General features: G+C 38.5%; 4 protein-coding genes and 1 long non-coding RNA gene across 6 annotated transcripts; 4 read left to right on the top strand and 1 right to left on the bottom strand.

The window, feature by feature from the left end:
• Positions 1-562: 562 nt before the first annotated feature.
• On the bottom strand, positions 563-3,067 carry LOC135642849 (small ribosomal subunit protein uS13z/uS13y/uS13x-like). Its single transcript, XM_065159322.1, has 4 exons — positions 2,933-3,067; positions 2,683-2,843; positions 2,380-2,568; positions 563-877 (listed from the first exon to the last, which is right to left on the bottom strand). The coding sequence occupies exons 1-4, from the start codon at positions 2,933-2,935 to the stop codon at positions 772-774; spliced, it is 459 nt and encodes a 152-aa protein (XP_065015394.1). The 5' UTR covers positions 2,936-3,067; the 3' UTR covers positions 563-771.
• A 511-nt stretch (positions 3,068-3,578) lies between these two features.
• Positions 3,579-7,726, top strand: LOC135642848 (FRIGIDA-like protein 4a). Its single transcript, XM_065159321.1, has 3 exons — positions 3,579-4,636; positions 6,472-6,644; positions 6,933-7,726. Exons 1-3 carry the CDS (start codon positions 3,760-3,762, stop codon positions 7,470-7,472), a joined length of 1,590 nt encoding a protein of 529 aa, XP_065015393.1. The 5' UTR covers positions 3,579-3,759; the 3' UTR covers positions 7,473-7,726.
• Positions 7,727-10,055: 2,329 nt separating this feature from the next.
• Positions 10,056-16,110, top strand: LOC135642847 (5-methyltetrahydropteroyltriglutamate--homocysteine methyltransferase 2-like). The gene is made up of 14 exons (XM_065159320.1): positions 10,056-10,188; positions 11,610-11,963; positions 12,048-12,135; positions 12,570-12,697; positions 12,789-12,980; positions 13,059-13,261; positions 13,341-13,504; positions 13,689-13,769; positions 13,848-14,014; positions 14,098-14,203; positions 14,383-14,633; positions 14,732-14,804; positions 15,340-15,468; positions 15,554-16,110. Exons 2-14 carry the CDS (start codon positions 11,614-11,616, stop codon positions 15,920-15,922), a joined length of 2,301 nt encoding a protein of 766 aa, XP_065015392.1. The 5' UTR covers positions 10,056-10,188; positions 11,610-11,613; the 3' UTR covers positions 15,923-16,110.
• A 705-nt stretch (positions 16,111-16,815) lies between these two features.
• Positions 16,816-23,329, top strand: LOC135643315 (double-stranded RNA-binding protein 1-like). Its single transcript, XM_065160121.1, has 5 exons — positions 16,816-17,190; positions 19,203-19,435; positions 19,518-19,737; positions 21,952-22,125; positions 22,745-23,329. The coding sequence occupies exons 1-5, from the start codon at positions 16,932-16,934 to the stop codon at positions 23,182-23,184; spliced, it is 1,326 nt and encodes a 441-aa protein (XP_065016193.1). The 5' UTR covers positions 16,816-16,931; the 3' UTR covers positions 23,185-23,329.
• A 517-nt stretch (positions 23,330-23,846) lies between these two features.
• On the top strand, positions 23,847-25,414 carry LOC135643316 (uncharacterized). Of its 2 annotated transcripts, XR_010498209.1 has the most exons (3): positions 23,940-24,016; positions 24,095-24,244; positions 24,940-25,414. It is a non-coding gene; the product is annotated as an uncharacterized LOC135643316 (long non-coding RNA). The 2 variants fall into 2 exon arrangements; XR_010498208.1 differs by having other exon boundaries at positions 23,847-24,244.
• Positions 25,415-25,522: the final 108 nt, after the last annotated feature.

Genomic DNA, 25,522 nt, shown 5'->3' on the forward strand with positions numbered 1-25,522 from the left:
ATAACAGCTAATACAATTGAAACAAGTGCACAAGGAAAATTAAAAGTATACATTGTGCTTATCCAAAGTGTCAATGATCAACAAAACTTTTGACTCCCTGACAAAATTTTGTCCTGAAGCACAAAATGCACATGCAGAAATACTTTCTTTAATCAGCTACTAGGGAATGAAACATACCCCAAAATACTTTCTTGCACTTTGCAGAAACCAAAAAAAAACAGGTCACGCAAATATTTTGGTGCCACAATTTATTGAGCATGACATTAAAGATTCTCAAGTTGAAAGCACACCAGGATCAATTTGGAAATATGACTATTGTTGAGCCTTGCGAAGCCAACAATTAATGGCCTAATCAAGTGAAAGAAAAACTAAGGTGTACAATTCATAGGTACTTACTAGATCCCCCATATGATTGTGATCATGAGACCAGTTTCAGTAAAGAGTAAAGAGTGGGCATTATTGACACACATGTACAGCTATTTTTCAGAAGATTGAATAGTCACCCATCAAGTTAAGACCAGAATACATCCTTCACGTAAACAAGCATCCATGATATCCAAAATATCCCCAAAACGCACTGCTGCTTTAAATCAAGAGAAAGGGTGAACCATGACAATATTATAGTCCAATTGACAAACAAAATTGTTGCCTAAATGCAGCCACATAGATAAATTGACAGTTTTGTCTAAATTATGAAATAAAAGAAACACCAAGAAGTGGTCTTAAAGATCCAAACAAAGACCATCGATGGGCAAAATGAAGTGATTAAACTCATCGCTTCTTTGAGACACCAACAGTCTTTCCCCTCCTGCCGGTGGTCTTTGTGTGCTGACCACGAACACGAAGACCCCAAAAGTGACGAAGTCCACGATGATTCCTGCAGCAGAGGGGAGTGACTCTTAAAACTTAGTCTGTACAATGCAGAAGTTCATAAATCAATAAAATTGTACAAGATGCCCATCCATGACATAAACGCAGAACAAAATGTGCTCAATCCCAAAACCTGTGGCAATGGCGTTATTGACCCCCCTTTCAATCAAAGTATATTTTAATATATATAAAATATGGTACAATTTAAAACAATTAACACCAACCAGCACCAAAGTTCAGCCACAACATGACTTGCCTTCCTGCAAGGCTATCTGGATAAAAGGGTGACTAAAATTTCATTTACTATCGATACGATCATAGAAATTCAATTCGTGTTGCATCGTTCAGCAAATGATATAAAGAATTGATATCAATAAAATCTACCTGGTCACCATATGCAACATTTGTTCAACATCGTCACAAATCACAGCCCATGACCCAATAACTTAAGAACTTAATTAACGGCACCAGTAACAAGCCATAGAGTGAACCATATGCATCATACCTTACTTGAAAGTGTAAAATAAAAGACGAACGTGAAAGGATGACCATCAAGAGTAGCAAATCTTACAACTCATGACAACAATCCCACTTGCACATAGAGTTACACAAAGAAAAAGTTCACTCAGGAATGCTCTTCATGATATCATTAGCCCCATAAAAATATAAACAATGCAGTCAAAAGCAACCCTGGATAAGAAAATATGATAAATAGACATTTGACATGCCAATTCGAGGAACTAGCAAATAGGAGAACATTTAATCTTATTAATTTGATTTTCAAAGGTTTGTTGCGCTTTTCTTGTCCACTAGAACTCATTTAGACCCACTACAACTTACACCTAGCCAATCAGAAGAACGATCACTAATTCACATTGATCTATACTCCTCAAACCTGACATCTGCAAAAGCCTAGTGTGTCGGGTCACCCATTTGCATTAATATATATTCCCACAACCTATCTAGTAGCCCAAAAACAAAGTCTACCAATGACGAATAGAATCAAGATAATTGATCAACCAGAACTTCTTGTATGACTAGCCATGCAAATAAAATATGGTAGGAACAAAAGGAACTCCGATAAATCACAGAGAAATAAAAGGGAAAAAATTCTAGACCACTTGTATTACTTGTCATGCTTCCTTTCCCTTCCACAAAACATAACTAGCAAAGTAAAAAAGAAAAGGTTCAAAAAAAAGTAAATACAACATGTAAGGGTCTTGTCCCATAAATGAGAAGACACTGAGAAGATATAAATGTGTCAAACATTGTTAGGTGAACTAACAAAGGGGTGAAAGACAATATACAAAATTAAAAGTTAAATAGATGACAGAATGCACCTAAGAATGGATAGAACATTTTGACCAAACAAAATAGTGAACAGAGTATGATTATGAATAAAATTAGATTTACATATTTCATGGTGATGAATTAAATGCATATTAAAAAGCAACACAATTAAATATTCTCAAGATAATCAAAGGAACTGGAGAGCCAGGAGTGGCGAACCTTATCTTCTTCAGCCTCTCAAGATCATCCCTCAGCTTCATGTCCAAGCTATTCGAGACAATCTGAGAGTACCTGCCATCTTTGTAGTCCTTCTTCCTGTTCAAGAACCAATCTGGGATCTTGAACTGGCGTGGATTAGCCACGACCGTCATCAGGTTCTCCAGTTCAGCAGCTGAGATCTCACCGGCCCTGCAAAAAAAAGAGTTAAAACCAATATCTAAGGTGCAAATACTAAATACAAGCTCTTAGACTAATATCGAATCAAGATTTTCCAAAAAGGAGGAAACATCAAAGGAGAACAACCTTTTGTTCATGTCCACGTCGGCCTTCTTGCAGACGATATTGGCGAAGCGGCGGCCGATACCCTTAATGGAGGTAAGGGCGAACATAATCTTCTGCTTCCCATCGACGTTCGTGTTCAGAACACGAAGAATGTGCTGGAAATCCTCGTTCGCGACCAGCGACTACAGATCGAAACCGGCCACGAGTAATTGAAACGCGAAACGAAACGATCTCGATGTCAAAAACAACTTGATTTGCATGAAGCACTCACCATGGCGACTTTGCCTTCTACTGCGATCTCTCGAACGGGGGGACTGCACCAAAGAGAAGAATCAAACCCTAGGAAGCGTTAATATAGAGTCGGACCTGTGGGCCACAAGCCGGGCCCATGTAGTCCATCGAACGGGCACTATCAACCACGGGTCGGGCCCATATAACCCACGAGATGGGCCTCACAAAGAAACAATCATCTTATTTTGTCATTAAGATTCATAATAATAATAATAATAATTTATGAAAAGTAATAATATATGATCTTAGATCTTAAAAACATATCAATTCAAATTATGTTGGATGTCACAGTTTTCGGAGCCCAAGATATTTTGATGTATCTTTTTATGAGTGATATGAAACGCATATACCAATAGCGCTTTAGGTGCCACGTATGACCACGTAGGATGCCACAGGCGTTGTCTACGTGTAAACGACCGATTGGGGAGGTTGTACTGTTGGGCCCCCTGTGCGAGCCCACGATACCTTTGGGCCGTCGCCATCGAGGCGGTGAGCGCACCGCTGTCATCGGCGTCTCCTTCGCTTATATTCACCAGCGGCGTTTTCACCCGTCTTTAACTGACTCTACTTTAACGCTTTACAGTAAGCGACCGCCACCTGTCGCCTTTGGATTGGCTCTTCGGCATCCGTACTGGCTCGCTCCATCCTGCCCTCCTTTTTCTCCTCCTCGCTTTCCACTTCTCTCTCTCTCCTCTTTCCCTTTCCTCTGGTTAGGGTTAGGGTTTTCGTGTTCCTTCTCTTCCGCTTCCCCAGGAGCAGAAATCGGGTAGAGAGCGAGGTTTTTGAGGGAGATTTGGCGGATCCGGGATGGGATCGGAGGCGGCCGCCGTCGTCCCGACCTCGCTGGTGCAGGAGAGCTTCGCGGAGCTGGAGAAGCAGCGGGAGCTCATCACCTGCTGCACGCTGCTCTGGAAGGAGCTCTCCGACCACTTCTCCACTCTCGAGCGAGGGATCGAGATCAAGTCCGAAGCCCTCCGGTCGAAGCGCGAGTCTCTCGACGGCTCCACCCGGCGCACCCTCGAGTCGCTCCGCCGCCGCGAGCTCTCCATCGATGGCGCCGTCGACCTGGCCCTCGCCAAGCTAGACGAGCGCCGCACGGCCGCAGTCCAGGCCCTTGCGGCCTCCTCCGCTGAGGCCAACGAGCTCGATCTCGCCGGAAAGCTGCGATCCTTTTGCACGAAGATGGATTTCGGTGCATTTTTCGACCTCGTGGTCGCCAAAAGGAAGGAGGTGGAGCTTCTTCGCTCGCAACTCCCGGCAGCCCTCGGGGACTGCATCGATCCTGCCAAATTTGTTATCGATGCGATCTCTGAGGTATTCCCTGTCGATAAGAGGCCGGTAAAGTCACCAAATGATTTGGGGTGGGCCTGCGTGTTGATTTTGGAGTCGCTGGTGCCGGTCCTGGCGGATCCGGAGCTGGGATCGGCGAGGCCATTGGTGACTCGTAGCATAAGGGAGCGGGCCAGGGAGATGGCAACGGGGTGGAAGGAGGGGCTGGAGCAGCACGGAGGGATCGAGAGCGTGAAGCCACCCGATGCACACACGTTTCTCCAACACGTGGTGACTTTTGGAGTCATAGAGAAGGACGACAAGAACCTATACAGGAGGCTTGTGGTTAGTTTTGCATGGAGGAGGCAGATGCCAAAGCTGGCTATTTCTTTAGGGCTCGAGGATAGTATGGAAGGTGCTGTTTTCTTATATCCTTCATTTTTTTTATACTTGCATCGTTTGAATAATATGTTGAACATTAATGGGTCTCACCATAACATAATTCAGTTTAGGATTTTCTGAAATTAGACCATAGCAGTTGTAGGATGACAAATTTGCACATCTGTTGTTCCATGATATCTTGGTTGTAGTTTCTTGTAATGTGTACATGTACAAGAACACCAATGCCTTTATGGTTAGTTCTGACTGCGAGACCATTTTGTATGATAAATGGTTTGTCAAAGAGTTAATCGAGGTTGATGCAGATGACATGCAATTGTTCCTTTTGAAAACTTGGAGTTTGTCAAAATGCATGCCAGTTGTTCTGAAAAGAAGAGGAAACAAGTTTTACTTTTTGACAACTTGGAGTTTGTTATCTGCATTCTTGCCGGATGACATGAAACATGCAAGTGAAATTGTACAAAAATTTCAATAATGATTATTAATATAGCACTATGTGTAGATATTGCATTATTTTGTATTTCATATATCAAGAAAGGATTTTCTTTTTGTATGATTTGTATTAACGGTTGTTAGATAGATCGTTTCTCACTAGAAGGGAAGATGGTGTTGTACATAAGGATTGTGAATTTACACCTGAATAAAGCGTTGCTAATCACATTGATTGATAGCATTAGATGGAAGTGGAAAGAATAGAAAGTATATAATTTTGTTGGGATAATTAAGGAAATAAATATAGAGAGAAGAAGGATTTTTCATATGGTTTTTATTGTCTTGCAAAAATGTTTATGATAAAGTTCCTAAAGATTTGTTGTGGTATGTTTTAAGAAAGAAAATAGTATCCAGTAATTTTAATAATGTTTGTGAAAATATACATGATAGAGTAGTAATTAGTATTATGACTAGTGAGGGTATCTTGTTTTCTATAACTAAAGGATTCTATCTAAATTAGTCTTCTTGTTATCTTTTTTTGCATTGATAATGGATGAATATACTAATCATATACTTGATAGAGACTGTGCTGTATGTTATTTACTAATAATATTATTTTAATTGATGAAAAATTAGTTATTATAGTGACATGCCTTATATGGTGCACTATTTCCACATTTGTTACCGGTTTATATTCATTTACTTTTCTCTTCGTATCTTATCTCAAAATGGTCTTCAGTAATATGGCCTACTTGGTCACTAGCATGTATTATTATATCATGATTAACATCCTGGATCCTCTATGCTTTAGTGGCTTAGTAGTGCTGGATTGTTGCAGAATGTTGAGGTCAGTGCTCCTTAGTTATGAACATCATTGCTTTTTAACTATATTGGTAGATGAACATATGATAATTGTTATGAAATTCCACCACTATAAAACCTTTACAACCATGACTCTTATTCTGTTGTTCTTGTATCTTAGACATTGTGTTTAGACTTTAGAGTAGATTTATCAGGACATATGCTTCCTATCTAGTGGCTAGATTAATCTATTCTTTGAGTTATTCTCTCAACGTGAAATATGTTTGTTGGCTGGATGCTCTATCTAGATGTCCACAACTGGTACCGCTGCTAGGTGAAAATTATTGGGATGTTCATGAAGTTCTTAATTCAAGATTTGCATGAAGTCGTTAGAAACTATCAGACTTGCTGATATTCTTTGTTGTTTATATTCTAGAATTTCATGTCAATTTGTTGTTAGTTGTCTTCACATTCTGATCTTTGTTGGAATTATTGCTTAAGATTCTGCTGGGTAAGAAAATGCTTCTAATGAAAAATGAATGCTGCTGCTGGTTGTTCTTATGGAAGGTTATGTTTGTCTAGATGCTTGACTTGAATTTTTTTTTTTTACATTTGTAGATATTATTGAAGAATTAATTAGTACAGGACATCAGCTAGATGCCATAAACTTTGCTTATGAGGCTGGCCTTCAGGACAAGTTCCCTCCTATTCCATTGCTAAAATCCTTCCTTGAAGATTCAAAGAAAGCAACTTCGACTTCAGAGGATCGCAACAATTATGGGCAAACTGCAGTATGCCTAGTCCTTCTGGAACTTTTGGTTTTAATTAAATTTATTACAAGTAATCAAGCAGTAGGATCTTTATAATTAGTCCTATAATATGAGCTGAATGTCTCATATGGAAATGTCTTTTTCTTAGCACAGATTATTCTGTTCTATTTGGTCTTTTATTGTTACATGGGCCATTTGTATATATATCTGAGCTTTGTAGCCATCATGATCTCATTGTGTGAATATGTAGCTTGTCTTATATTTTACATTGATGTTGAAGTTAGAGGTGCTCATTCCGTTCTATTGCAGAATACCACGTGCCGCAAGGAGCTGTCGGTTATTAGGGCTGCCATGAAATGTATTCAAGAACACAAGCTTGAAGCTGAGTTTCCACTGGATAGCCTCCAGAAGCGACTTGAAAACTTGGAGAAGGCCAAAGTGGAGAAGAAAAAGCCTTCCGGTGCTGGTCCTGCCAACAAGCGGACCCGAGCCAATAATGGGGGACCGATGCCACCTGCCAAGGCTGGTCGTCTCACAAACAATGCCTGTGTGTCCTCCTTCCCTGCTGGTCCTGCCTATGTACGATCGCCGTCGGCCCACACCACCTACCCAGCAGCAGCTCTGTATCCTTATGATAGGCCATCAGGACATGGAATCTATGGCAGCAGGAGCCCACCAGCTCTCAGGGAACCCTATGGATACCCAACCGAAGAAGCAGCCCCTGTTGCACTTGGTGCCTCGTACCCCACACCACCTATGACCTATCCAGCCTATGGAGCTTACCACAACGGTTTGGGAGGTTACAACAATGGACTGGCGCCAGGGTATCAGCAGGCTTACTACAGGTAAAATAGGTACCAAGACTCAGACAAGGTTGACCTGTGGTCGGATGATATAGTTACTAATAATTCTCGGTTATTCGATTGTGGCCTATTTTGTAGTGACTAACTAAAAATGTAGAATGTGTGTGTGCTTGCTAGATGGCTTGCTTTTAGTTTCTTGTTTAGATCAGCTGTATTCTGCTTTAACCTACTGCATGTAAATTATTATATTCGACAAAAATTGCATTATGCTTAATCCCTTATTGCTGAACAAATTTTATATTTGGAGCTGGATATGGCACCATGGTTCGACTCTGCTTGATCTCTCAGATGGTCTTGCTAGATAATTGTTGGATTTTAGATTGGAAATGAGATCATGAGCAATTAGTTTGAAAGTTTGAATCAGAATATTATGTATGATGTGATTTGAAGTTTTCAGGGATTGTTATCTCATGTATATGAAACTCTCAGCTTTACGAGGAACTTTCTAGCCAAGTCACTGGAGTTGGAAGATGAGTAAAGGTTTGATAATTCTCTCTTTTTTATCTTTCGTAGAAAGATGTCATCTATCTAACCTGACTTGTATGTTCCTTAAAGAGTCCTCCATGGATTACCTACTACAAGTTTGGCACACCTACAAAAGTCCCCTGATTTCTAACAGGTGAATAACATTGCATCTCATGCTCCATTTTCCTTTTTCATGTGACAGCTAATTGTACTCTGCAATCTAAATGTGCTTACCAACTCCTTGGGAGTTGGATGTGACAAAGGAAGAGCTACTGGTCATGAACTAGTAGTGTTCATGAATTGAGGGAACCTTTCCTTTTAATAATCATGATAGATGGATAGTTTCTCTAAGGTTTTATTTTTCTGGGTCAAATAATGGATCAATTATTATTATTATTATTATTATTATTATTATTATTATTATTATTATTATTATTATTATTATTATTATTATTATTATTATTATTATTGATTTTTTTTTTTTTTTTTTGCATTTAGACAGACTCTCACAGTAATATGAAATCAATACAACTTGAATATTCGAGGAATCTTAAGGTTTTCTTATTGTTTATGACTCCATTATCTTATATTAAGAAAGCTATCTACTTATCTTTCAAAAATTAAATAAAAGATTATTTTTGGTAAATTGTGGATGGACACTCGTTTTTTTTCATTATTTATCTTCTTTTTTTATATTTAGACGACTCTTTTGATTGTGTTTAAATTTTATTTTTTTATTTTTATTTTTTATCTTAAAAATAATACTATATGTACCAAAAGGACATTTATCTTTGACCAAGCTCTTATATTTATGAACTGAAGAAAACAAATGAATTGATCCACATGAAGGGGTTTTGATCAATAATTCCTTCTACTCCATTGCCCACTTACAAACACTTTGATCAAGAAAAAAACCACAAAACATTCAGAATCTTCCAAGGATTCCTTGAATCAGAAGGCCATCAGACCATTCAACCTGACTGGTTGCATGTTTGGTCACAGCACACAAGTCAACTTTCTTCAGATACTAGCAACACAGCAGACCACATGACAACAGTCCAATTCCATGTTAACTGGACTCGGATACAGTCTAAGGAACACTGAGCCAAATGAAGCCTGGAATTAGTGTCAGCAAAATAATTGAGCACCATATTTGATATCAACCTTCCACAGAAATGGTCAAAGCATTGAAGAGACAGAAAGAGAGAGGATTTGTCATGGTGGGCAGTGGCAGAGCACTATCTCACCAACCCCATTCACCTACTATTTTATGTAGTTGTAGGAGACCTAAAAATCTTTTGATTTTTACACACAAGTCATCTAAATCTTAGTATTTATATGGAAGTCTTTGTGCTGCTGTAAGATTGGTAGTCTGCAACTTGGATGGAAGTAAATTTATTAGATTAAGGATAGAAATGCCATCTTCTTGTCCAATGAATAATTAATCAATTCAATTGATAAATCTGAACCACTAACCAAAAAAAAAATCCACTTATTATAACCTTATAAATCAACTTAATTATTTTCTAATATGTAGAACCAAACATTACACTTTACATCCTCATCAAGATTCACTTGATGCTCCAATTCCAACAAATTACATATGAACATGGAGATCTCATATATTAGATGTCATTTTACTCAGCATTTTGCTTTGGTTTCACATATTATCTCACATGTGTTTTTTTTCTAATTATGATCTTAATTTCATAAAAAAAATATGGGATTAAAAAAAATTTACCAGATGAATAAAGATATAATGATAAATATGAATCTTTATATGCACAAGAGGATTACACCTACAATATTTTTCATCAATCTCAATCAGAGGATCAAATTCACACAAAGCAAAAAAAAAAAAAAGGACTTGCATATAAAAAACAAATTGAGGGGCTAATGTTCAAAATCAAATGATTAAAAAAGCCTATTAGAAAAATATTAATCTTATTTTTTTAATTATAAAAAGTTATTTTTACTATTTATGAGAATTTGAAACTTTAATTGATATATTTTTTTAAAGTATTAATTTGGTTAATTGGTAAGAATTTTTGATAGTTTATGATTCTATATTTTAATTTTCCTGTGTTGTTGGCTGGTGTGATATAGAGAATCTGACTGCTGTGTCACTTCTCGCCACTATAAATAGTCCCTGCTGATCTCCTCTCACCCTCGCGCTCCTTTGCCATCCTCTGCTCTTGTGCCGTTCTCTGCGACCGCTTCATCAGCCGCCCTACGAGGTGAGAGAGCTCCTTGTCCCGCGATTCACTCTGCTCCACTGACTCTGTGGTCTTTCGGCTTGCTCGTGGCCTTGTTCTCCCGCTTCTTCCGTCTTTCTTTGCTCAAAGAGGGCTCCTTTTTTAGTTGGGTTCGATCTAGAACGACTCTGGATTCCTTTTCTCGGGTTTTGTTTGGTTAGTATGCCGCTCTGTTTCTTGGCGCTGGATCTGTTGCTTGCTTTTCTTGGATCTTTGCCCTTTGTTCCGCCGAAGTTGACACCTTTTATCGGGCTCGTTTCTGGTTTGGTCATGTGCTCTGGATCTGTTTTGTTTGGCTGTGGATCTTGATCAGAGTAGCGTGCTTCCTCTTGGATCTGGTTTTGCATGTGTGGTTGCTTGTAGATCTGGTGCCGAGCCGATTGGATAAGCTTTTAATCCCACCTTTTTGGAGTATGTTAGATGTCAGATCCGCAGCTTTCGTATTAATTTGGGTTTCTGGTGGTCAAGATGAGTAGATCTGGTACTCTTGAGTGTAAACTTTGGGCCTTTTTATCTGATTCATGTGTTATAACTTCAGAGTGGTGTTTGAGTCTTTCGACTGTCTTTCGCTTGGTTACCATTAGCTATTCACAAATTTTGTTCATTTTCAATGTTTATTTACTTGTTTGGAAAACTTATTGTTGGAGTTTAAAATATGAGTTGGGTTCTTTTCTTTAGAACATGGAACCCTATCATCGGTGATAAAGCTCATTTTATATTAGTCTTCCCATTGAGGGGGATTTAGAATTTAAATGTAATGTTGGGCCCTTTTGCTTGTACCATAAGTTTGCACTTGGATCCACATCTCAAGCCTATGAATCTTTCATTTGTCATGCACATGTGGGGATGATGTTGGAGTTTAAATATACGATTGCATTTTGCTTGCACCGTTTTCTTGCGCTGGATCCAAGCCGTCAATTTTTTATTGGGCATGCATGTGAGGGATGCTAAAATTCAAATATTATTTTGTTCCAGTCTGATCAGTTCAAGCTTTCAGTATAAGTGGTAACCCAACTCATCATTTACCACATTTATTCTGGGGAGTAAGCTGGTTTATAATTAACCTTTTTTAACTTTTTCCCCATGTGGTTTTTGATATATTCTTTTTTGGGAGTATAAATCTCTGTATTTTCATTTCTCTAAGTGTTCTGATCTTGTTTCGGTCTCCAGTTATTTAAGTAGGTTAACTGTCATAAAAGACCACAAATGACCTTGCTTGTGAAATTTATACAAAGCAATGAATTCTTACTATATATGTGTTTATTGAGTTCTTCGTGAGAGAATTGATCATATATGTTTTCCCCTGGTGAATTTTATTTGTTCCATTCTTGTTGTTTTACTATTTTCCTTGGATAAATTAGATTGTCGTCATTTAATTAGCCTTTTCTTCTCTTTGTATGTAGAAAGATGGCCTCACACATTGTTGGATATCCTCGCATGGGTCCTAAGAGAGAGCTCAAGTTTGCATTGGAATCCTTTTGGGATAAGAAGAGCAGCGCCGATGATTTGCAAAAGGTTGCAACTGATCTCAGGCATTCCATTTGGAAGCAAATGGCTGGTGCTGGGATCAAACACATTCCTAGCAATACCTTCTCTTACTATGATCAAGTGCTTGATACCACGGCAATGCTTGGTGCTGTTCCTGAGAGGTACAATTTCACTGGTGGAGAGATTGGGTTCGATACCTATTTCTCTATGGCCAGGGGAAATGCCTCTGTGCCTGCTATGGAGATGACCAAGTGGTTTGACACCAACTAGTAAGCATCTTCAGCAGCCCAACATCTAAACTGGATTATTGATTTTGTTTTATGGCTGACGTGTAACATTTTCTCTTAATCTAGTCACTTCATTGTTCCTGAGTTGGGTCCAACCACAAAGTTCTCCTACTCTTCTCACAAGCCAGTGTCTGAATACAAGGAGGCAAAGTCTGTAAGTAATTGGATCCTTTTTTATTTCTTGACTTATTTTGTCTGATTATCTAAGTGATCCAATGTACATGACTTAATTATACAAGCCAGTGATATTACGATGCCTAATAATGGCCTGACTTTTTGAATCAGTCAAAACCGAGTGTTCCATTAACATGAATTGTAAAGCACTGTAATTCTTCTGTGGTTATATCAAATTTTCAAATTGTGACCTACGAGTTTCATTGCATAGAGCTTTTTAGTCTTTCATCTGTGTGGCACAAAAGCCGTAAAGGTGAAAATATTTCCATGTTTGTCCAATTACTCTTAGCTCTTGAGACTACTAATTCTGATTGGAGATAGTTGTGAAAGCTTCATAATCTTAACTTCTAGTTGTATACTTCAAATCCAGTTTAAACAACAATTAAATTTGCTATGTTTGTCCCATTCATGCAGCTCGGAATTGAGACAGTTCCGGTGCTTATTGGTCCTGTGACTTATTTGTTGCTCTCAAAACCTGCTAAAGGTGTTGAGAAATCATTTTCGCCTCTGACACTTCTTGGAGATATTCTGCCAATTTACAAGTAAGGATCCATAATAAGTTTCTAAGATACTAGTTTGATTTCTTTTTTTCTTTATCCTTTAGTTCTATACTTAAGATATCACCATAAACAGGGAAGTTATCACTGAGCTGAAGGCAGCTGGCGCTTCATGGATTCAGTTTGATGAGCCAACCCTTGTAAAGGATCTTGAGTCCCACCAATTGGAAGCATTTACAAAGGCCTACACAGAACTAGAATCATCATTGTCTGGCTTAAATGTGCTTGTAGAGACATACTTTGCTGATGTCCCTGCAGAAGCCTACAAGTTAGTTTGTTCTTATTTTGATTGATGTACCATAGAGCATAATATTTGGAAGAGATTGTCATTCTTTTGTTTTTTTAGGACCATCACTGCATTGAAGAGTATCTCAGGTTTTGGATTTGATCTTGTGCGTGGAACCAAGACACTTGACTTGGTCAAAAGTGTAGGCTTCCCTGCTGGCAAGTATCTTTTTGCTGGAATTGTGGATGGAAGGAACATCTGGGCTAATGATCTTGCATCCTCTCTCAGTACACTGCAGGCTCTTGAGGCCATTGTTGGCAAAGGTATTTATTTTCACTTTTATATCTTTCCAGCAACAATTCTTTTGAGTTGCCACTGATGGTATGTGCTGGTTGTCTATAGACAAGCTTGTTGTCTCGACTTCATGCTCTCTCATGCACACTGCCGTTGACCTTATCAATGAAACAAAATTGGATAGTGAGATTAAGTCTTGGCTTGCTTTTGCTGCACAAAAAGTGGTCGAAGTGAATGCATTGGCAAAAGCATTGGCTGATCAGAAAGATGAGGTCCTTATATCTGTCTCTGATTTCAACTTTGTCATCTTTCCATACATTTTATTGTTATGGTTGTAGATTTATAATAATTACCCTATTTTCATAACCGCCTTTTTTATCAGACATTAGTTGAGACCTTTTTTGCATGCCAGTGCCGTTTAGGTTAATTTCTTCACTGTTGATTTTGCATAAGCAGGCTTTCTTCTCGGCAAATGCCGCCGCTCAGGCTTCAAGAAAGTCATCTCCTAGGGTGACCAATGAAGAAGTTCAGAAGGCTGTAAGTATTAAAAAAATTCAAGTTACTTATGATTTCTAAGAATGGCTTAAGAAGTTAATGGTGGCATTTGCCTTGCAGGCTGCTGCTTTGAAGGGCTCCGACCATCGCAGAGCTACAAATGTTAGTGCCAGGCTAGATGAACAACAGAAGAAGCTAAACCTTCCAATTCTGCCTACGACCACAATAGGTTCATTCCCACAGACAATGGATCTTCGAAGAGTCCGACGTGAATACAAGGCAAATAAGTAGGTGTTCTCTAATAAATTGCCAAATTTCTTTCAATCTTTGACTCTTGTATCTACTCTCGGATTCATCGCCGCATTTGCAGAATCTCTGAGGAGGAGTACGTGAAGGCCATCAAAGAGGAAATTAACAAAGTTGTCAAGATCCAAGAAGAACTTGACATTGATGTCCTGGTCCATGGAGAGCCTGAGGTGAGCATGTAGGAAGATTATCTAGTTCTAGTTTAGGAAGATATGATGATTAACTAAAGCAGGATTAAAGAAGATTAAATTTAGTGCATTGCTTATATTATAAACTTGTAACATCATTCCTCCCAAGGACTCAAATTTCTGGTTTCTAAACTCCAGTCTATTTGCTTTTTACAACACAGAGAAACGACATGGTTGAATACTTTGGGGAACAGTTATCCGGCTTTGCATTCACAGTCAATGGCTGGGTGCAATCTTATGGGTCTCGATGTGTTAAGCCTCCCATCATTTATGGCGATGTTAGTCGTCCCAAAGCGATGACTGTCTTCTGGTCCAAAATGGCTCAGAGTATGACTGCTCGCCCAATGAAGGGAATGTTGACTGGCCCTGTCACAATTCTTAACTGGTCATTTGTTAGGAATGACCAACCAAGGTGGGCTGAATTTCCTGTTCTGAATATAGACCTTAAATTCTGAAGATTTACTATGTTCTATCTATCAAATTCATAGCATCATATGTGCTTGCCACCAGGTTTGAGACTTGCTATCAGATTGCTCTTGCCATCAAGAAAGAAGTTGAGGATTTGGAAGCTGCTGGTATTCAGGTAAGTGTTTTATTTCTTGACAAATTTGTTTAAAACCATGGTTTGAACTTTTGCATAATACTGCTGCATCTGAGAAAAGCTAACTATTAGCTGTTTCTGGCCCAAAACCTGTTTGTCTGGAGAACACAATAATAACTCTGTCCAGGCTTAATCAATATCTGAAACTATTAAGTCAGGTTCATTTGATCATAAACACCCAGGGAAAATGGGTGAGTAAGCTGTGTAGAACACTTCCATCTTAAAAATCAATAAAGATGCCTCAACCCTACATTTTTATGGCCCAGAAGTACATATATATGTGCACACAAACATCAATTAAAATTGAAGGTATTGATGACTAAGAGCACCTTGGCAATGCTAATAAATTATAGTCTCTGTGCTTCGTGGCTATCATTTATTTGTACTATCACAGATTCATAAATGATAAAAGGTTAAACAAAGCTAAAATTTGTTTGGGACCGAGGTAACAAAGTTCAATTATTTCTTCACTTTTGTCTTACCCAAAATTTAAGGCTCTTCCACTGCTGATATTCAGGTTATTCAGATTGATGAAGCAGCTTTAAGAGAAGGCCTTCCTCTTCGCAAGTCGGAGCAGGCTTTCTATTTGGATTGGGCTGTCCACTCCTTCAGAATCACCAACTGCGGTGTCCAAGACACCACTCAAGTATGCTCAGTGATCTTTCGGGATATTAGAAATATGGTTTTCCATTATTAGGCTCTCTCGTCTAACATCGACGCTTATCGTACAGATTCACACCCACATGTGTTATTCTAACTTCAACGACATCATTCATTCCATCATCGATATGGATGCCGACGTGATCACAATCGAGAACTCACGCTCCGATGAGAAGCTTCTCTCTGTGTTCCGTGAGGGAGTGAAGTATGGTGCTGGCATTGGTCCCGGGGTGTATGACATCCACTCTCCCAGGATACCATCCACAGAAGAGATTGCTGATCGCATCAACAAAATGCTTGCTGTTCTTGAGACCAACATTCTCTGGGTTAACCCCGACTGCGGGCTCAAAACCCGCAAATATGCCGAAGTCAAGCCTGCTCTTACCAACATGGTTTCTGCGGCCAAGATTCTTCGCACCCAACTTGCCAGCGCCAAGTGATGACTGACCAACCTAAGCTAATCAAGAATTCTATACTTTTGTCCAATAATATTAATCCGAGTTGTGTCGAGCCCCGTGCTGGTTGTAGGGATATCAGGTTTATGTTTTATTAGTTCTTCTATTTGCCCAAGTTGTCTTGTGGACTTTCCTACATTTGAAATCCAACAGAAATGAGATTGTGGGTGTGATATTTGTTTTTGATAACCTAAGGAAGCTTCTGTTTAATGTGTCGACTTAATAAAGAATATAGATCATTTGGTTCATAATTATTCTGTGAGTTAATCGAATCATGGCTATGTTTAATTTCTCTACCATAATTAGCTTAAACAACACTATATATCAAGGAGAAGGAAGTTAAGAACGATGGCAAATCATGATTAGGATGCTATTTTCTAGTCTTAGAAATAAATTTGTTTCATGCAAAATGGGATTCCTTATGAGCCCTTCTTTCTTTTAATTATTTTTCCCTCCTCAAAATATTACCTAATAGAAAGATTTAATTAAGTTGATTGAGACTTACGTAGCATTGATTTGTCTTATCCAATCGTACTTATGTAGTTACCGAGTAAAACATTATGGTATAATAAATCTTGATCGTAACTATCAACAATCAAACTCGAAATATCATGTTATTTTTATTTTATTCATATTTAATATGAAGATAATCTTTTTTTAAAAAATAAAAAATAATTTTCCATTTGATATATTTTTTATATTGATATATAGGTTTCCGTATCAGACATAAATTATTAGTTAATAAGGCGATAATTTGGATTCCACCAAAAACCAATGAGAATTAACAATGGAACTGAAGGCTATTTTGGTCCATCCATCTTTTGCAACCCCCACTCATATTATATGACCCCTCTCTCTCTCTCTCTCTCTCTCTCTCTCTCTCTCTCTCTACAAAGGTCTTCCCCAGTCTTCCTTCGCGTCGAATCAATGCCATTTGCTTTAAGCCTTTGGGTGTCTGGCTGTCGCTAGGGGGCGATCGGAGTACGACCCACCCATGGACAAGAGCCGGCTGCAGCAGCTCTGCCAGCAGCGGCAATGGCCGTTGCCGGAGTACGCTATCTACCGGGAGGGCCCCGACCACGACCCCCACTTCCGTGCCATGGTCACCGTCAACGGCGCCAACTTTCACTCACCCGACGACTCACGAACCATCAAGGAAGCCCAGAACAAGGCCGCCCAGGTCGCCTTCGAGCAACTCCCCGAAACGGCGCCCCCGCCTCCCACCCCTTCCGCGTCCCTTCCTCCGGCCTTCGGTGAGTTCGCCGCTTCTTTCGGAGCGTCGATTTTGTTGTGAGACGCCTGTTGTTTTGCTCTGTGGTGGTTCTTCGTTAGACGGATCGCACAAAGGTGGCATTTTTCGGCGGTTTGGTGTTGTTGGCTTTAAGTTGGAAGCTCTAGTTTCTTTCAAAAATGGTTCTTTTTACCCGAGGGAGTGGAGCTTTGAGGGACACCGAGCATTTGGAGGAATAGTTCTTGTCTTGTATCTCTTCCTTTCTTCTTTTATTTTGTTGATTGCTGGTGTCTGTTGGTCTTCTTCTGTTGGTGCTTTAAATCGCTGAATATTGTCTTCCTTAAAACTAAAAATTTAAAAGACTCTTTGATACTCTAAAAGAAGATTATAATTGATACTGAAAGCACTTTTAGCGTGACATACTTTTCATAATTATTTCTTATACTTGTAGTGGAACATTTATATCAACACTGAGGTGTGATGAACTGTGATTAATCTCTTGAGGTGAAAAGTGCTCGGTAGAGATTCCACGTAATTATGTTCTCATATAACTTCTTTAACTTAAGCTGGTTGCTCGGCTTCTGTTTGTTGATATGCACTTCTTTTAACCTGTTCTTGTTTAATATTCCACATCATTCTCCGAAAGAAGTCTTGTTTAATTGGCTAAAGAACGAATTATAAGCTTGGTCATCTTGTGTTTTTTTGACATTGTGGAACACATAGATCGTTCCTGTTCGGGTTTAAATAGTTCATTGGTTCCAATAAATGATATTTGTTTTCCTTTCCTTTTACAATTTATAGAAGATGGTTAAAAGTATAATTTACACTTGCATTTGTCATTAATCAGCAATTAGTTGATGAAAGCTAGTTGATTGACTTGATTCACTAATGTGATTCTTCTCCTATATTTGTTGCTTTGTAGATACATTTCTCTTTACTGTTGAAAATTATCTTCCAGAGCAAGCTAGTTTCCTTCTGCAGATTTTCCGTTAACAGTAATCAAGTACAAACTATGTTTCACACCACAATCTCATTTCCCTTTTTGGTGAGGATTTCAATTTGGTTTCAGTTTCTAAATGATCTACCCTAGTTCCAAATCTGATACATTTCAAAAGGAAGCGATACGTGTTCATTTCCTTCCAAAGCAAGTCAGATGCCATGCTGTGAGACAGGCATCGCCAATGCTGTCACACTTTTTTTTATAAAGATGCCAAACCCTCATTAAAATAGATTTTTTCATCCATGCCAAGTGGCGGCATAGAGCAAAAGAAAATTGAAGTCATTGGTTTGTAAAAAGTAAACAAATTGAATTAGATGGTTTGTTATGCAAAAGCTCAGTACGAGAGTGTAAGTTAGCATTAGAAGATTTCATTCTCTTAGCTATGTTTTGATGCACAGAGCTTGATGAGCTTCAAGCCTTAATTGCCTAAAGAGTAACTAAAAGTGACAAATTACTGCCTGTGAAATTGTAAGCCTTAATAGTAATGTAGCAGATGGTTAATTACCCTTACTGAACACTGCTCTAGTCTTGAACATGTTTGCTTTTTATGAGAACTGATGTTAGAGAGAACATGTATATATATGTTATTTTATGTATGGTAGATTGTTATGGTCAGTTATACAGGGAAATCTGCTGGATTAATTATAACACATGCCATGATATAATACATGCCTGTACTCTGTAAGATATCAGGCTTATGATTGCAATCATGTAAAATGGCTTATATGTGCAGATAAATACTTGATTTTATTAAATCAATCTGTGCTGTTCGGAAGGGCTAATCAGAGTAGTAGAAAACTATAAATTTGTTTTCTACAAGCACAAGTGCAATGTTAAAATATTTTCTGGAAGAACAAATAAAAAAAATGTACATGTATCAAAATGTTTTAAGCTTTGTATTGTCTGTGGTATGACGAATAATTTCAGTAGATATCACAGCTTCTAGTCACTCTATCATGTTCACCATTGTAACTGTGCCCCATAAATTACTCAAATCTTTTTAATAAGAAGGGCTTGTATTGAATTTCTTGCAGAGAAGCAACTTTCACATAAGAGCCATCTTCAATCTTATCTGCAAAAGAATAATAAAGGCCTACCAACATATCAGTCTGTTCCTGATGGTACTCCTAGTCGTCGTTTTAAGGCTACTGTTAAATTTGATGGGGAAATGTTTGAGAGTACAGGATATTTTCACACAGTTAAGGAAGCTGAACAATCTGCTGCAAAAGTTGCATTGATGTCTTTGTGTGTGGCAGGAAATCAACAGGCAATTGACAAGCCTTTCTAAACTTATATTTCTATTTTAAGCTGTTGTGCTAAAGATTGAGTTGCTCTGTTTTATTTTGCAGGATTATTCTGGTGTTTACAAGATGCTTTTGCAGGAGTTGGCACAGAAAAGAGGGTTGTCCTTGCCGAAGTACACCACAACCAACTATGGTGAAAGCCATATGCCTACTTTTTCCTCTAAAGTAGAGATCAAAGGTGAACTTTTTCAAGGAGATGTAGCGAAAACCAAGAAACAGGCAGAGAATAATGCTGCAAAGGTTGCTTTGTCTCAACTTGAAGAATGTAAGTTAGTGGTCGTTGTACAAGGAGATGATTCTACATTTTGTAGATCTTTGTTTAATGGTAGTGTTATACATTTCTATATAACCTGCTGTAGGTTCATTGGACTCTCTCTCAAGAGTTGGTCAGTGTTATAGTGTAGCTATGTCAGCATGTTGACACAAGGAAAGCATGACAATTTCGCAAGAGGTTAGGGCTGTTCAAAGGTCATATGATGGCACACCTGCTGCAAACTATATGGATATGAAGTCCGACAGAAACTAAATCGGTACAACAATAAATTCTAAGGTGTAACTAATGTTGTGGATGAATAAGGATTAACGTTAGGAACTTTTGTTTGACAAGGAGACCAAGGGATATATATTCAGATCAAGAAAGGTTCAAACATGTTTCTCGGTAGTGTGGTCAGACTTCAGATATAACAAACTGAAAGCAAGAGGCTTCAGCAAACAACCAATTCTGGAGAAATAGAGAAGACAGTGTTGATTGCTTGTTGGAGATTTAAAAGGTCTTGGACTGTTAAACAGGAAAATTACATTTTGCTGTCCTGTAAAATCATATTACATCATCTATTGGCCAGAGAATCAACAATTAATTTGTCCAGGGAAAGCAATTAAGAAATAGTCAGTGATATCATAAATGTGAAAGTCAAGCCTTGGCGTTTTATATTTATTCAGATCCAAGTAAGGTGTAGAAGGAAGCATGCAGGAATCTGGTAGTTATTCGCAGTTCATAGGATCAAAATTCATGCTATAGAGATTGGTTCTGATGCAGAAAATTAAATCGACGGTGCAAACTTACTAAGAAAAGAAGAACAGAGAATAAGATTTGTGACTAGATTCATTTTGTGTCCTAGGAATTATCCAAATGAAAGTGTAGGAAAGCCAAGTCGATATCATTGTTTCTTTTTTTTAGTGCATTGATCAGGATGTGGTTCAGGTGTGTGAGCCATGCACACAGTGTAGGAAGGCCAGTAGCATAAACACCTTATTAAAGTGAAGATTTTTAATGTCAAAATTTTGACATTTATTCTTTCACTCATGATGATCCTTCCTATTATACTTCAGAGTTCATAAGATATGTGTGTATGGGTCACAAAGTTGATGCATATTAGTTAGCTGGTCCATATCTTTCCTTTACCTTTTCAAACTGTAAGTGACAATTGTGGAAGGCTTCTTAAATTATCCAGATTTCTGTTGCTTATATTCTCAATGCTGAAATTTGTATGATTAAGTTAGACAATTGTGGGGCTTTGGCTAGTTGTACATGGCTAGTCATGCATTCTAAGAGATTTTTTCTGTCTATTGCTGCTTGCTTACTGCAATGTTTCTATATTTACCATATTTCCTGAGTATCTTGGTTTGGTGTTTTATTGAAGAAACAAGACAAGAATTAGTAATATGCCTCTTTAATGCAGTTTTTTTTTTTTTTTGATAAAGGATGGGATAAATAATCCATGAATTTATTAAGAATAAAATAGTTGCATGCTAGAGGACGAAAGAAAACAGAAACAAAAAGAAGAGGAGAAATAGAAAACGACAAAATGTAAGCACAAGCCAGTAGGGCCCAAGATGAGGTTGAAGGCTGCCAGGTAATAATAGGTCACAGTGAATTCTAGTAAATGACAAGTCATATTGTTTGTCACTGACCTGCAATTAATCTGCATGCCCATACCTGAAGCATTAATCATGCCGTACAAGTCAAATTCAACCACAGAGTCGGTGAACATAGTCTGTTGCACTCTCCCATTATGCACTTGAGAGGGAAACTTTCCAAGTAGCTCCAATCTATAAGAGAGGGCAGCCAAACACTGGCAGCAAACATGAAGTCCAGGAAGAGGCCGTCAATGTCCTACAATTGATGGTAACTTTCATTTAAACATCTGTGATTTTCTGCATATTCCCATGCCTTTGTCACTAATGTCTTGATAATTGTCATTGTGATGCTTTAGATTTTAGAATTTTCTTTTTATAATTGTAGATATTTTACCTTATGAAAATTGGGAGTCATGCTGAGAGATCTTTTATTTTCTACAACTTTTATAAGCTATAACTTGTGGTGTTTTTGTTGAACTAGTTCGGTGGTCTTTGATTTAGTTTTCTTTGGAACTTTGTTTGACACAGTAAGGATTATAGATGCTGTCTAGCTTTTTTTTGACAGTGGTAATAAGGTAACAACCTGGATTCAACAAGTTTAATTGGACTCATTATCTTGCAGGCAGAGCAAACAGATTTTCATCCGATCTTGTCTCAAAATGGCAAGTGAACATTGAATCTGAACCTCCTACTTCAAGTGTGAAGCCAATAGTTAACATGAACTCTCCGAAGCCAAGTTCTCTCTTGATACCAGCATCACAAATCGATGGCAAAAAGACGGTTGACATTATTGCAGGTGATACTTTGGTGATACTCTGTTCATTTTTATACTTTAGTTTATGTACACATCCGTATTCACGAATTTGTAGAGATCCGAGCATTACAAGAATTATGTTCCTTGCTCTGATTGCTCTTTTATCCAGTGATTTCGCATCAGGTGGCCCCCATCTACATTGATACTTTGAATGCCTTCATTTTATATAAAAGGACACCAGAAAAATGTCAAGAAAAAAACCTCATTTTCCTTCCACCGATATGCCATTGGTTTAAATCTTCAAATGATAGGAGCTGTTCTGCATACTGCAGAAGCCATTCAGACTATATCCAGGATAGAGAATAGTTCATATCTGTTGTGTTCATAATGGTTGAATAACTTTTGCATTAGAGATACATGCTTCATCCATATAGATTGACATTAATCTTGCGCCATCAGTTTCTCCTTGGTATGCTTGGTGTTTGTCCATGCTGAGATAAGCTACCTTGCATGTTATACATGTGGCAGCATACCTCTTTAGTTGCATTCATAGATGGGAAGAAGCTGAGACTATATCGACTAACATACGTGGTGTATACAGTGGAAACATTATTTGATACATATTTGGTAAATCTGACTATGATTAGGTAAAATTTTGCAGTAGATCATGGGGCGACTGCTTCTATATCAAATGCAACTCCAGTGAGTGGTCAGATAACTAATTCAACTGATGAAGTCACGGGCATTGATGGTTCCTACCATCATTTAACTTTCTCTACAGATGAGCCTGAGATTACAGCCAAGAAAAAGGACACTGGCGCAGCTGTTCAGGATCCAGAATCTGCAGATGTTATGAAGAACAGAGAAACTCTGCGAGGTGCCTTGTCTGGAGGTGGGAGCTCCGCTCTTTCCTCAAATTATAATTTCCATAAATTCCATCCCACAACCACGAGCGGCAAACTTCCTACAGGCAGTACTTCATCATTGTTGCGTAATAGAGTGCAGGTCTATCCGCGCAAATCTGACTTGGTTTTGCCTGAAGGTGCAGTTCCTTTACCTTGTAGTGATGATAGCTGGGTGGCTGTCAGCTTAGATTTCTGAAATTAGGAAGGCAATTGCAATCCACGAGGATCTTGACATGTTTTAATGTCAGACAATGTTCTCAAACAGAGGTTTTCTTACTCTTAAATCTTTCTGCAGATGGTTTTTCAGTGAATCATATTTGCATGATGAACTATTATGAATCTGTGAATCTGTGCATGGTGACCAGATTTCTTGCTCTAAGTGAACTTCTACTAAACATTTCACAGGCAGACAGCTTGAAATGATAAATAGCTGATCCTGATTACCATGAAACTTTGTTTGTAATTTATATTCTGCAACATGATGATATTATGGATATTTGCAAGCAGTACACACCCCATAGAATAATTTTTTTCTCTGACTGGAATCTAGTTTTATTTCACACAAATATTTCACAGTTTGAACAAATACTGATTCATGTGATTACAACCCCCAAAGCATGAACTCAGCTTAAAATACTTACAGAGTTCCTCTTTTTTCTATTCTCAAAGAATGACATATATTTCTTATGCTAAAAGAAATAACAATCTAAAGAGCATGGAATTTGTTCATCGAGACCCACATGCTGCTAATATGATCTAATAAACGGAATGGTTTTGAAGTTTGGCAAAGCTTCTTTTCTTGAACCTATGAAAGCATACCACTTTGCCCACAACGAAAGTGATGTGATGCTTGCGATGGCCTGTGATTTAAAGCATCAAACAAACATGCTAAAGAGCAAGGAATAAAAACCATTGTACCTGAGACTTGTATCCTTTGCCAAAGTGCTGTTGTCTATTTATATGGAATTGATGACATGAGACTTCTCTGATTGATCCAAAAGATCATCTGGCTACAGAAGATGAACAAGGTTTGAAACCCAGCAACATTCTTGTAGCCGAGAGTTCTACCTTTTTGCAAGTGCTACTTTCTTTTATTTTTTGTGCAGAATTGATGGCAGGATTGATTCAGAAGAGAAATAGTCTGATGGAGGAGGTGCCTGCAGCTGCATTGCAGCCTCGCCGGTACACCGATTTCAAACCGCAGCATCGATGGTTCTCAGACGAGAAATGCAAATCCCTAATTGTTGAGTTACCGGGTATGATTTATTTTTTTTTTCTCGCTTATATCGAGAAAAGTTAAATTAACTCGATGCATAAGCCTCCTACCAATATATATACGATACGATGGGCGAGAGGACATGCCTCATCCACTTTTAGCGATATTCCTTAATGAGAGATAAGAGTTGCTCTACATATGCGTCGATGTCGACGTAATTGATCGACGTAATTGATGAGCGATGAAAGGACCGTCGATACATATGCCGAGAGGTGTCCCTCGACAACTGTGTTGACCACTCTGCATTGACGTCAGTATTGATGCAGATACAAAGCGACTCTCATCTCTCATCCTCGCTTTTCTCATCCACAATAGTCACCCACAGCCCCTAGCGACGACATCGTCCACCATAATTAATCGAAATATTAAAATTATCTTTTTATCTTTTATTTTTATATTTTTATTAGTAAAATCGACGATGTCATTAGTATAAATTTTTTTATAGTTATAAGAATGTCGATGTAACTTTTTAAAGTGTAGAGATCGAGATACTAAAGATAACTAATAACTATAGAAGATAATTTGTAATTAGCCTTACTATATATGTTTTATAGTGGCCGCCTACCAAAATTGCATCTCATGATATAAACTTATCATCCATTAGTTCTTGCAAAAAAATTTACATGCATGCGTGAATTTATTACTTTATAGTCTCTAATCTTTCAAAGGACGCAGGATTCGAGCAAGAAAAACTCGTCCTTCTCATCGACACCTGCCATCGACTAAAGCTCAAAGGCGAGCGGCACATCGAAGGCGATCGATGGAGTCGATTCGACATGGTCGTTCGCGCTCCAAAACACTACGACACCGAACTAGTCACAGCCAAGTTCGACCCAGACAACGGCCTTCTCTGCGTCACACTGCCTGACTCAGCCTCTAAGCCTCCGCCGGCACCGGCGACAGAATGCAGCGACCGAAGAAGAAGGCTACAACCGATAGCCAACTTTGCCGTCCATTACAAATTGACGACAGCATGGGAGAGGCTGTGCAAACTCTTCTGCGTGCGGATCGAAGTGAATGACTCGTTTAAGAGAGTGGATTCCGCAAAGCGATGAAACCGTGTAATGAAGTGCAAGTGTTTAGCTTCTGTTGGAACCAAAGACTGTAAGACGTGCAAGTGTGTGTGACCATGAATTCTTCTTCTTCTCCATCCTCAACTCAAAGCCATCTACTTGCATCACAAGAAAACATTTTTGACACCATTTGCACATTCTCTCCGCTTAAAATACAACCCCAGCAAAACAATGTATTTGGTGCC

This window comes from Musa acuminata, chromosome BXJ3-7 (genome assembly GCF_036884655.1).
Source record: "Musa acuminata AAA Group cultivar baxijiao chromosome BXJ3-7, Cavendish_Baxijiao_AAA, whole genome shotgun sequence".
Lineage (NCBI taxonomy): Eukaryota > Viridiplantae > Streptophyta > Magnoliopsida > Zingiberales > Musaceae > Musa > Musa acuminata.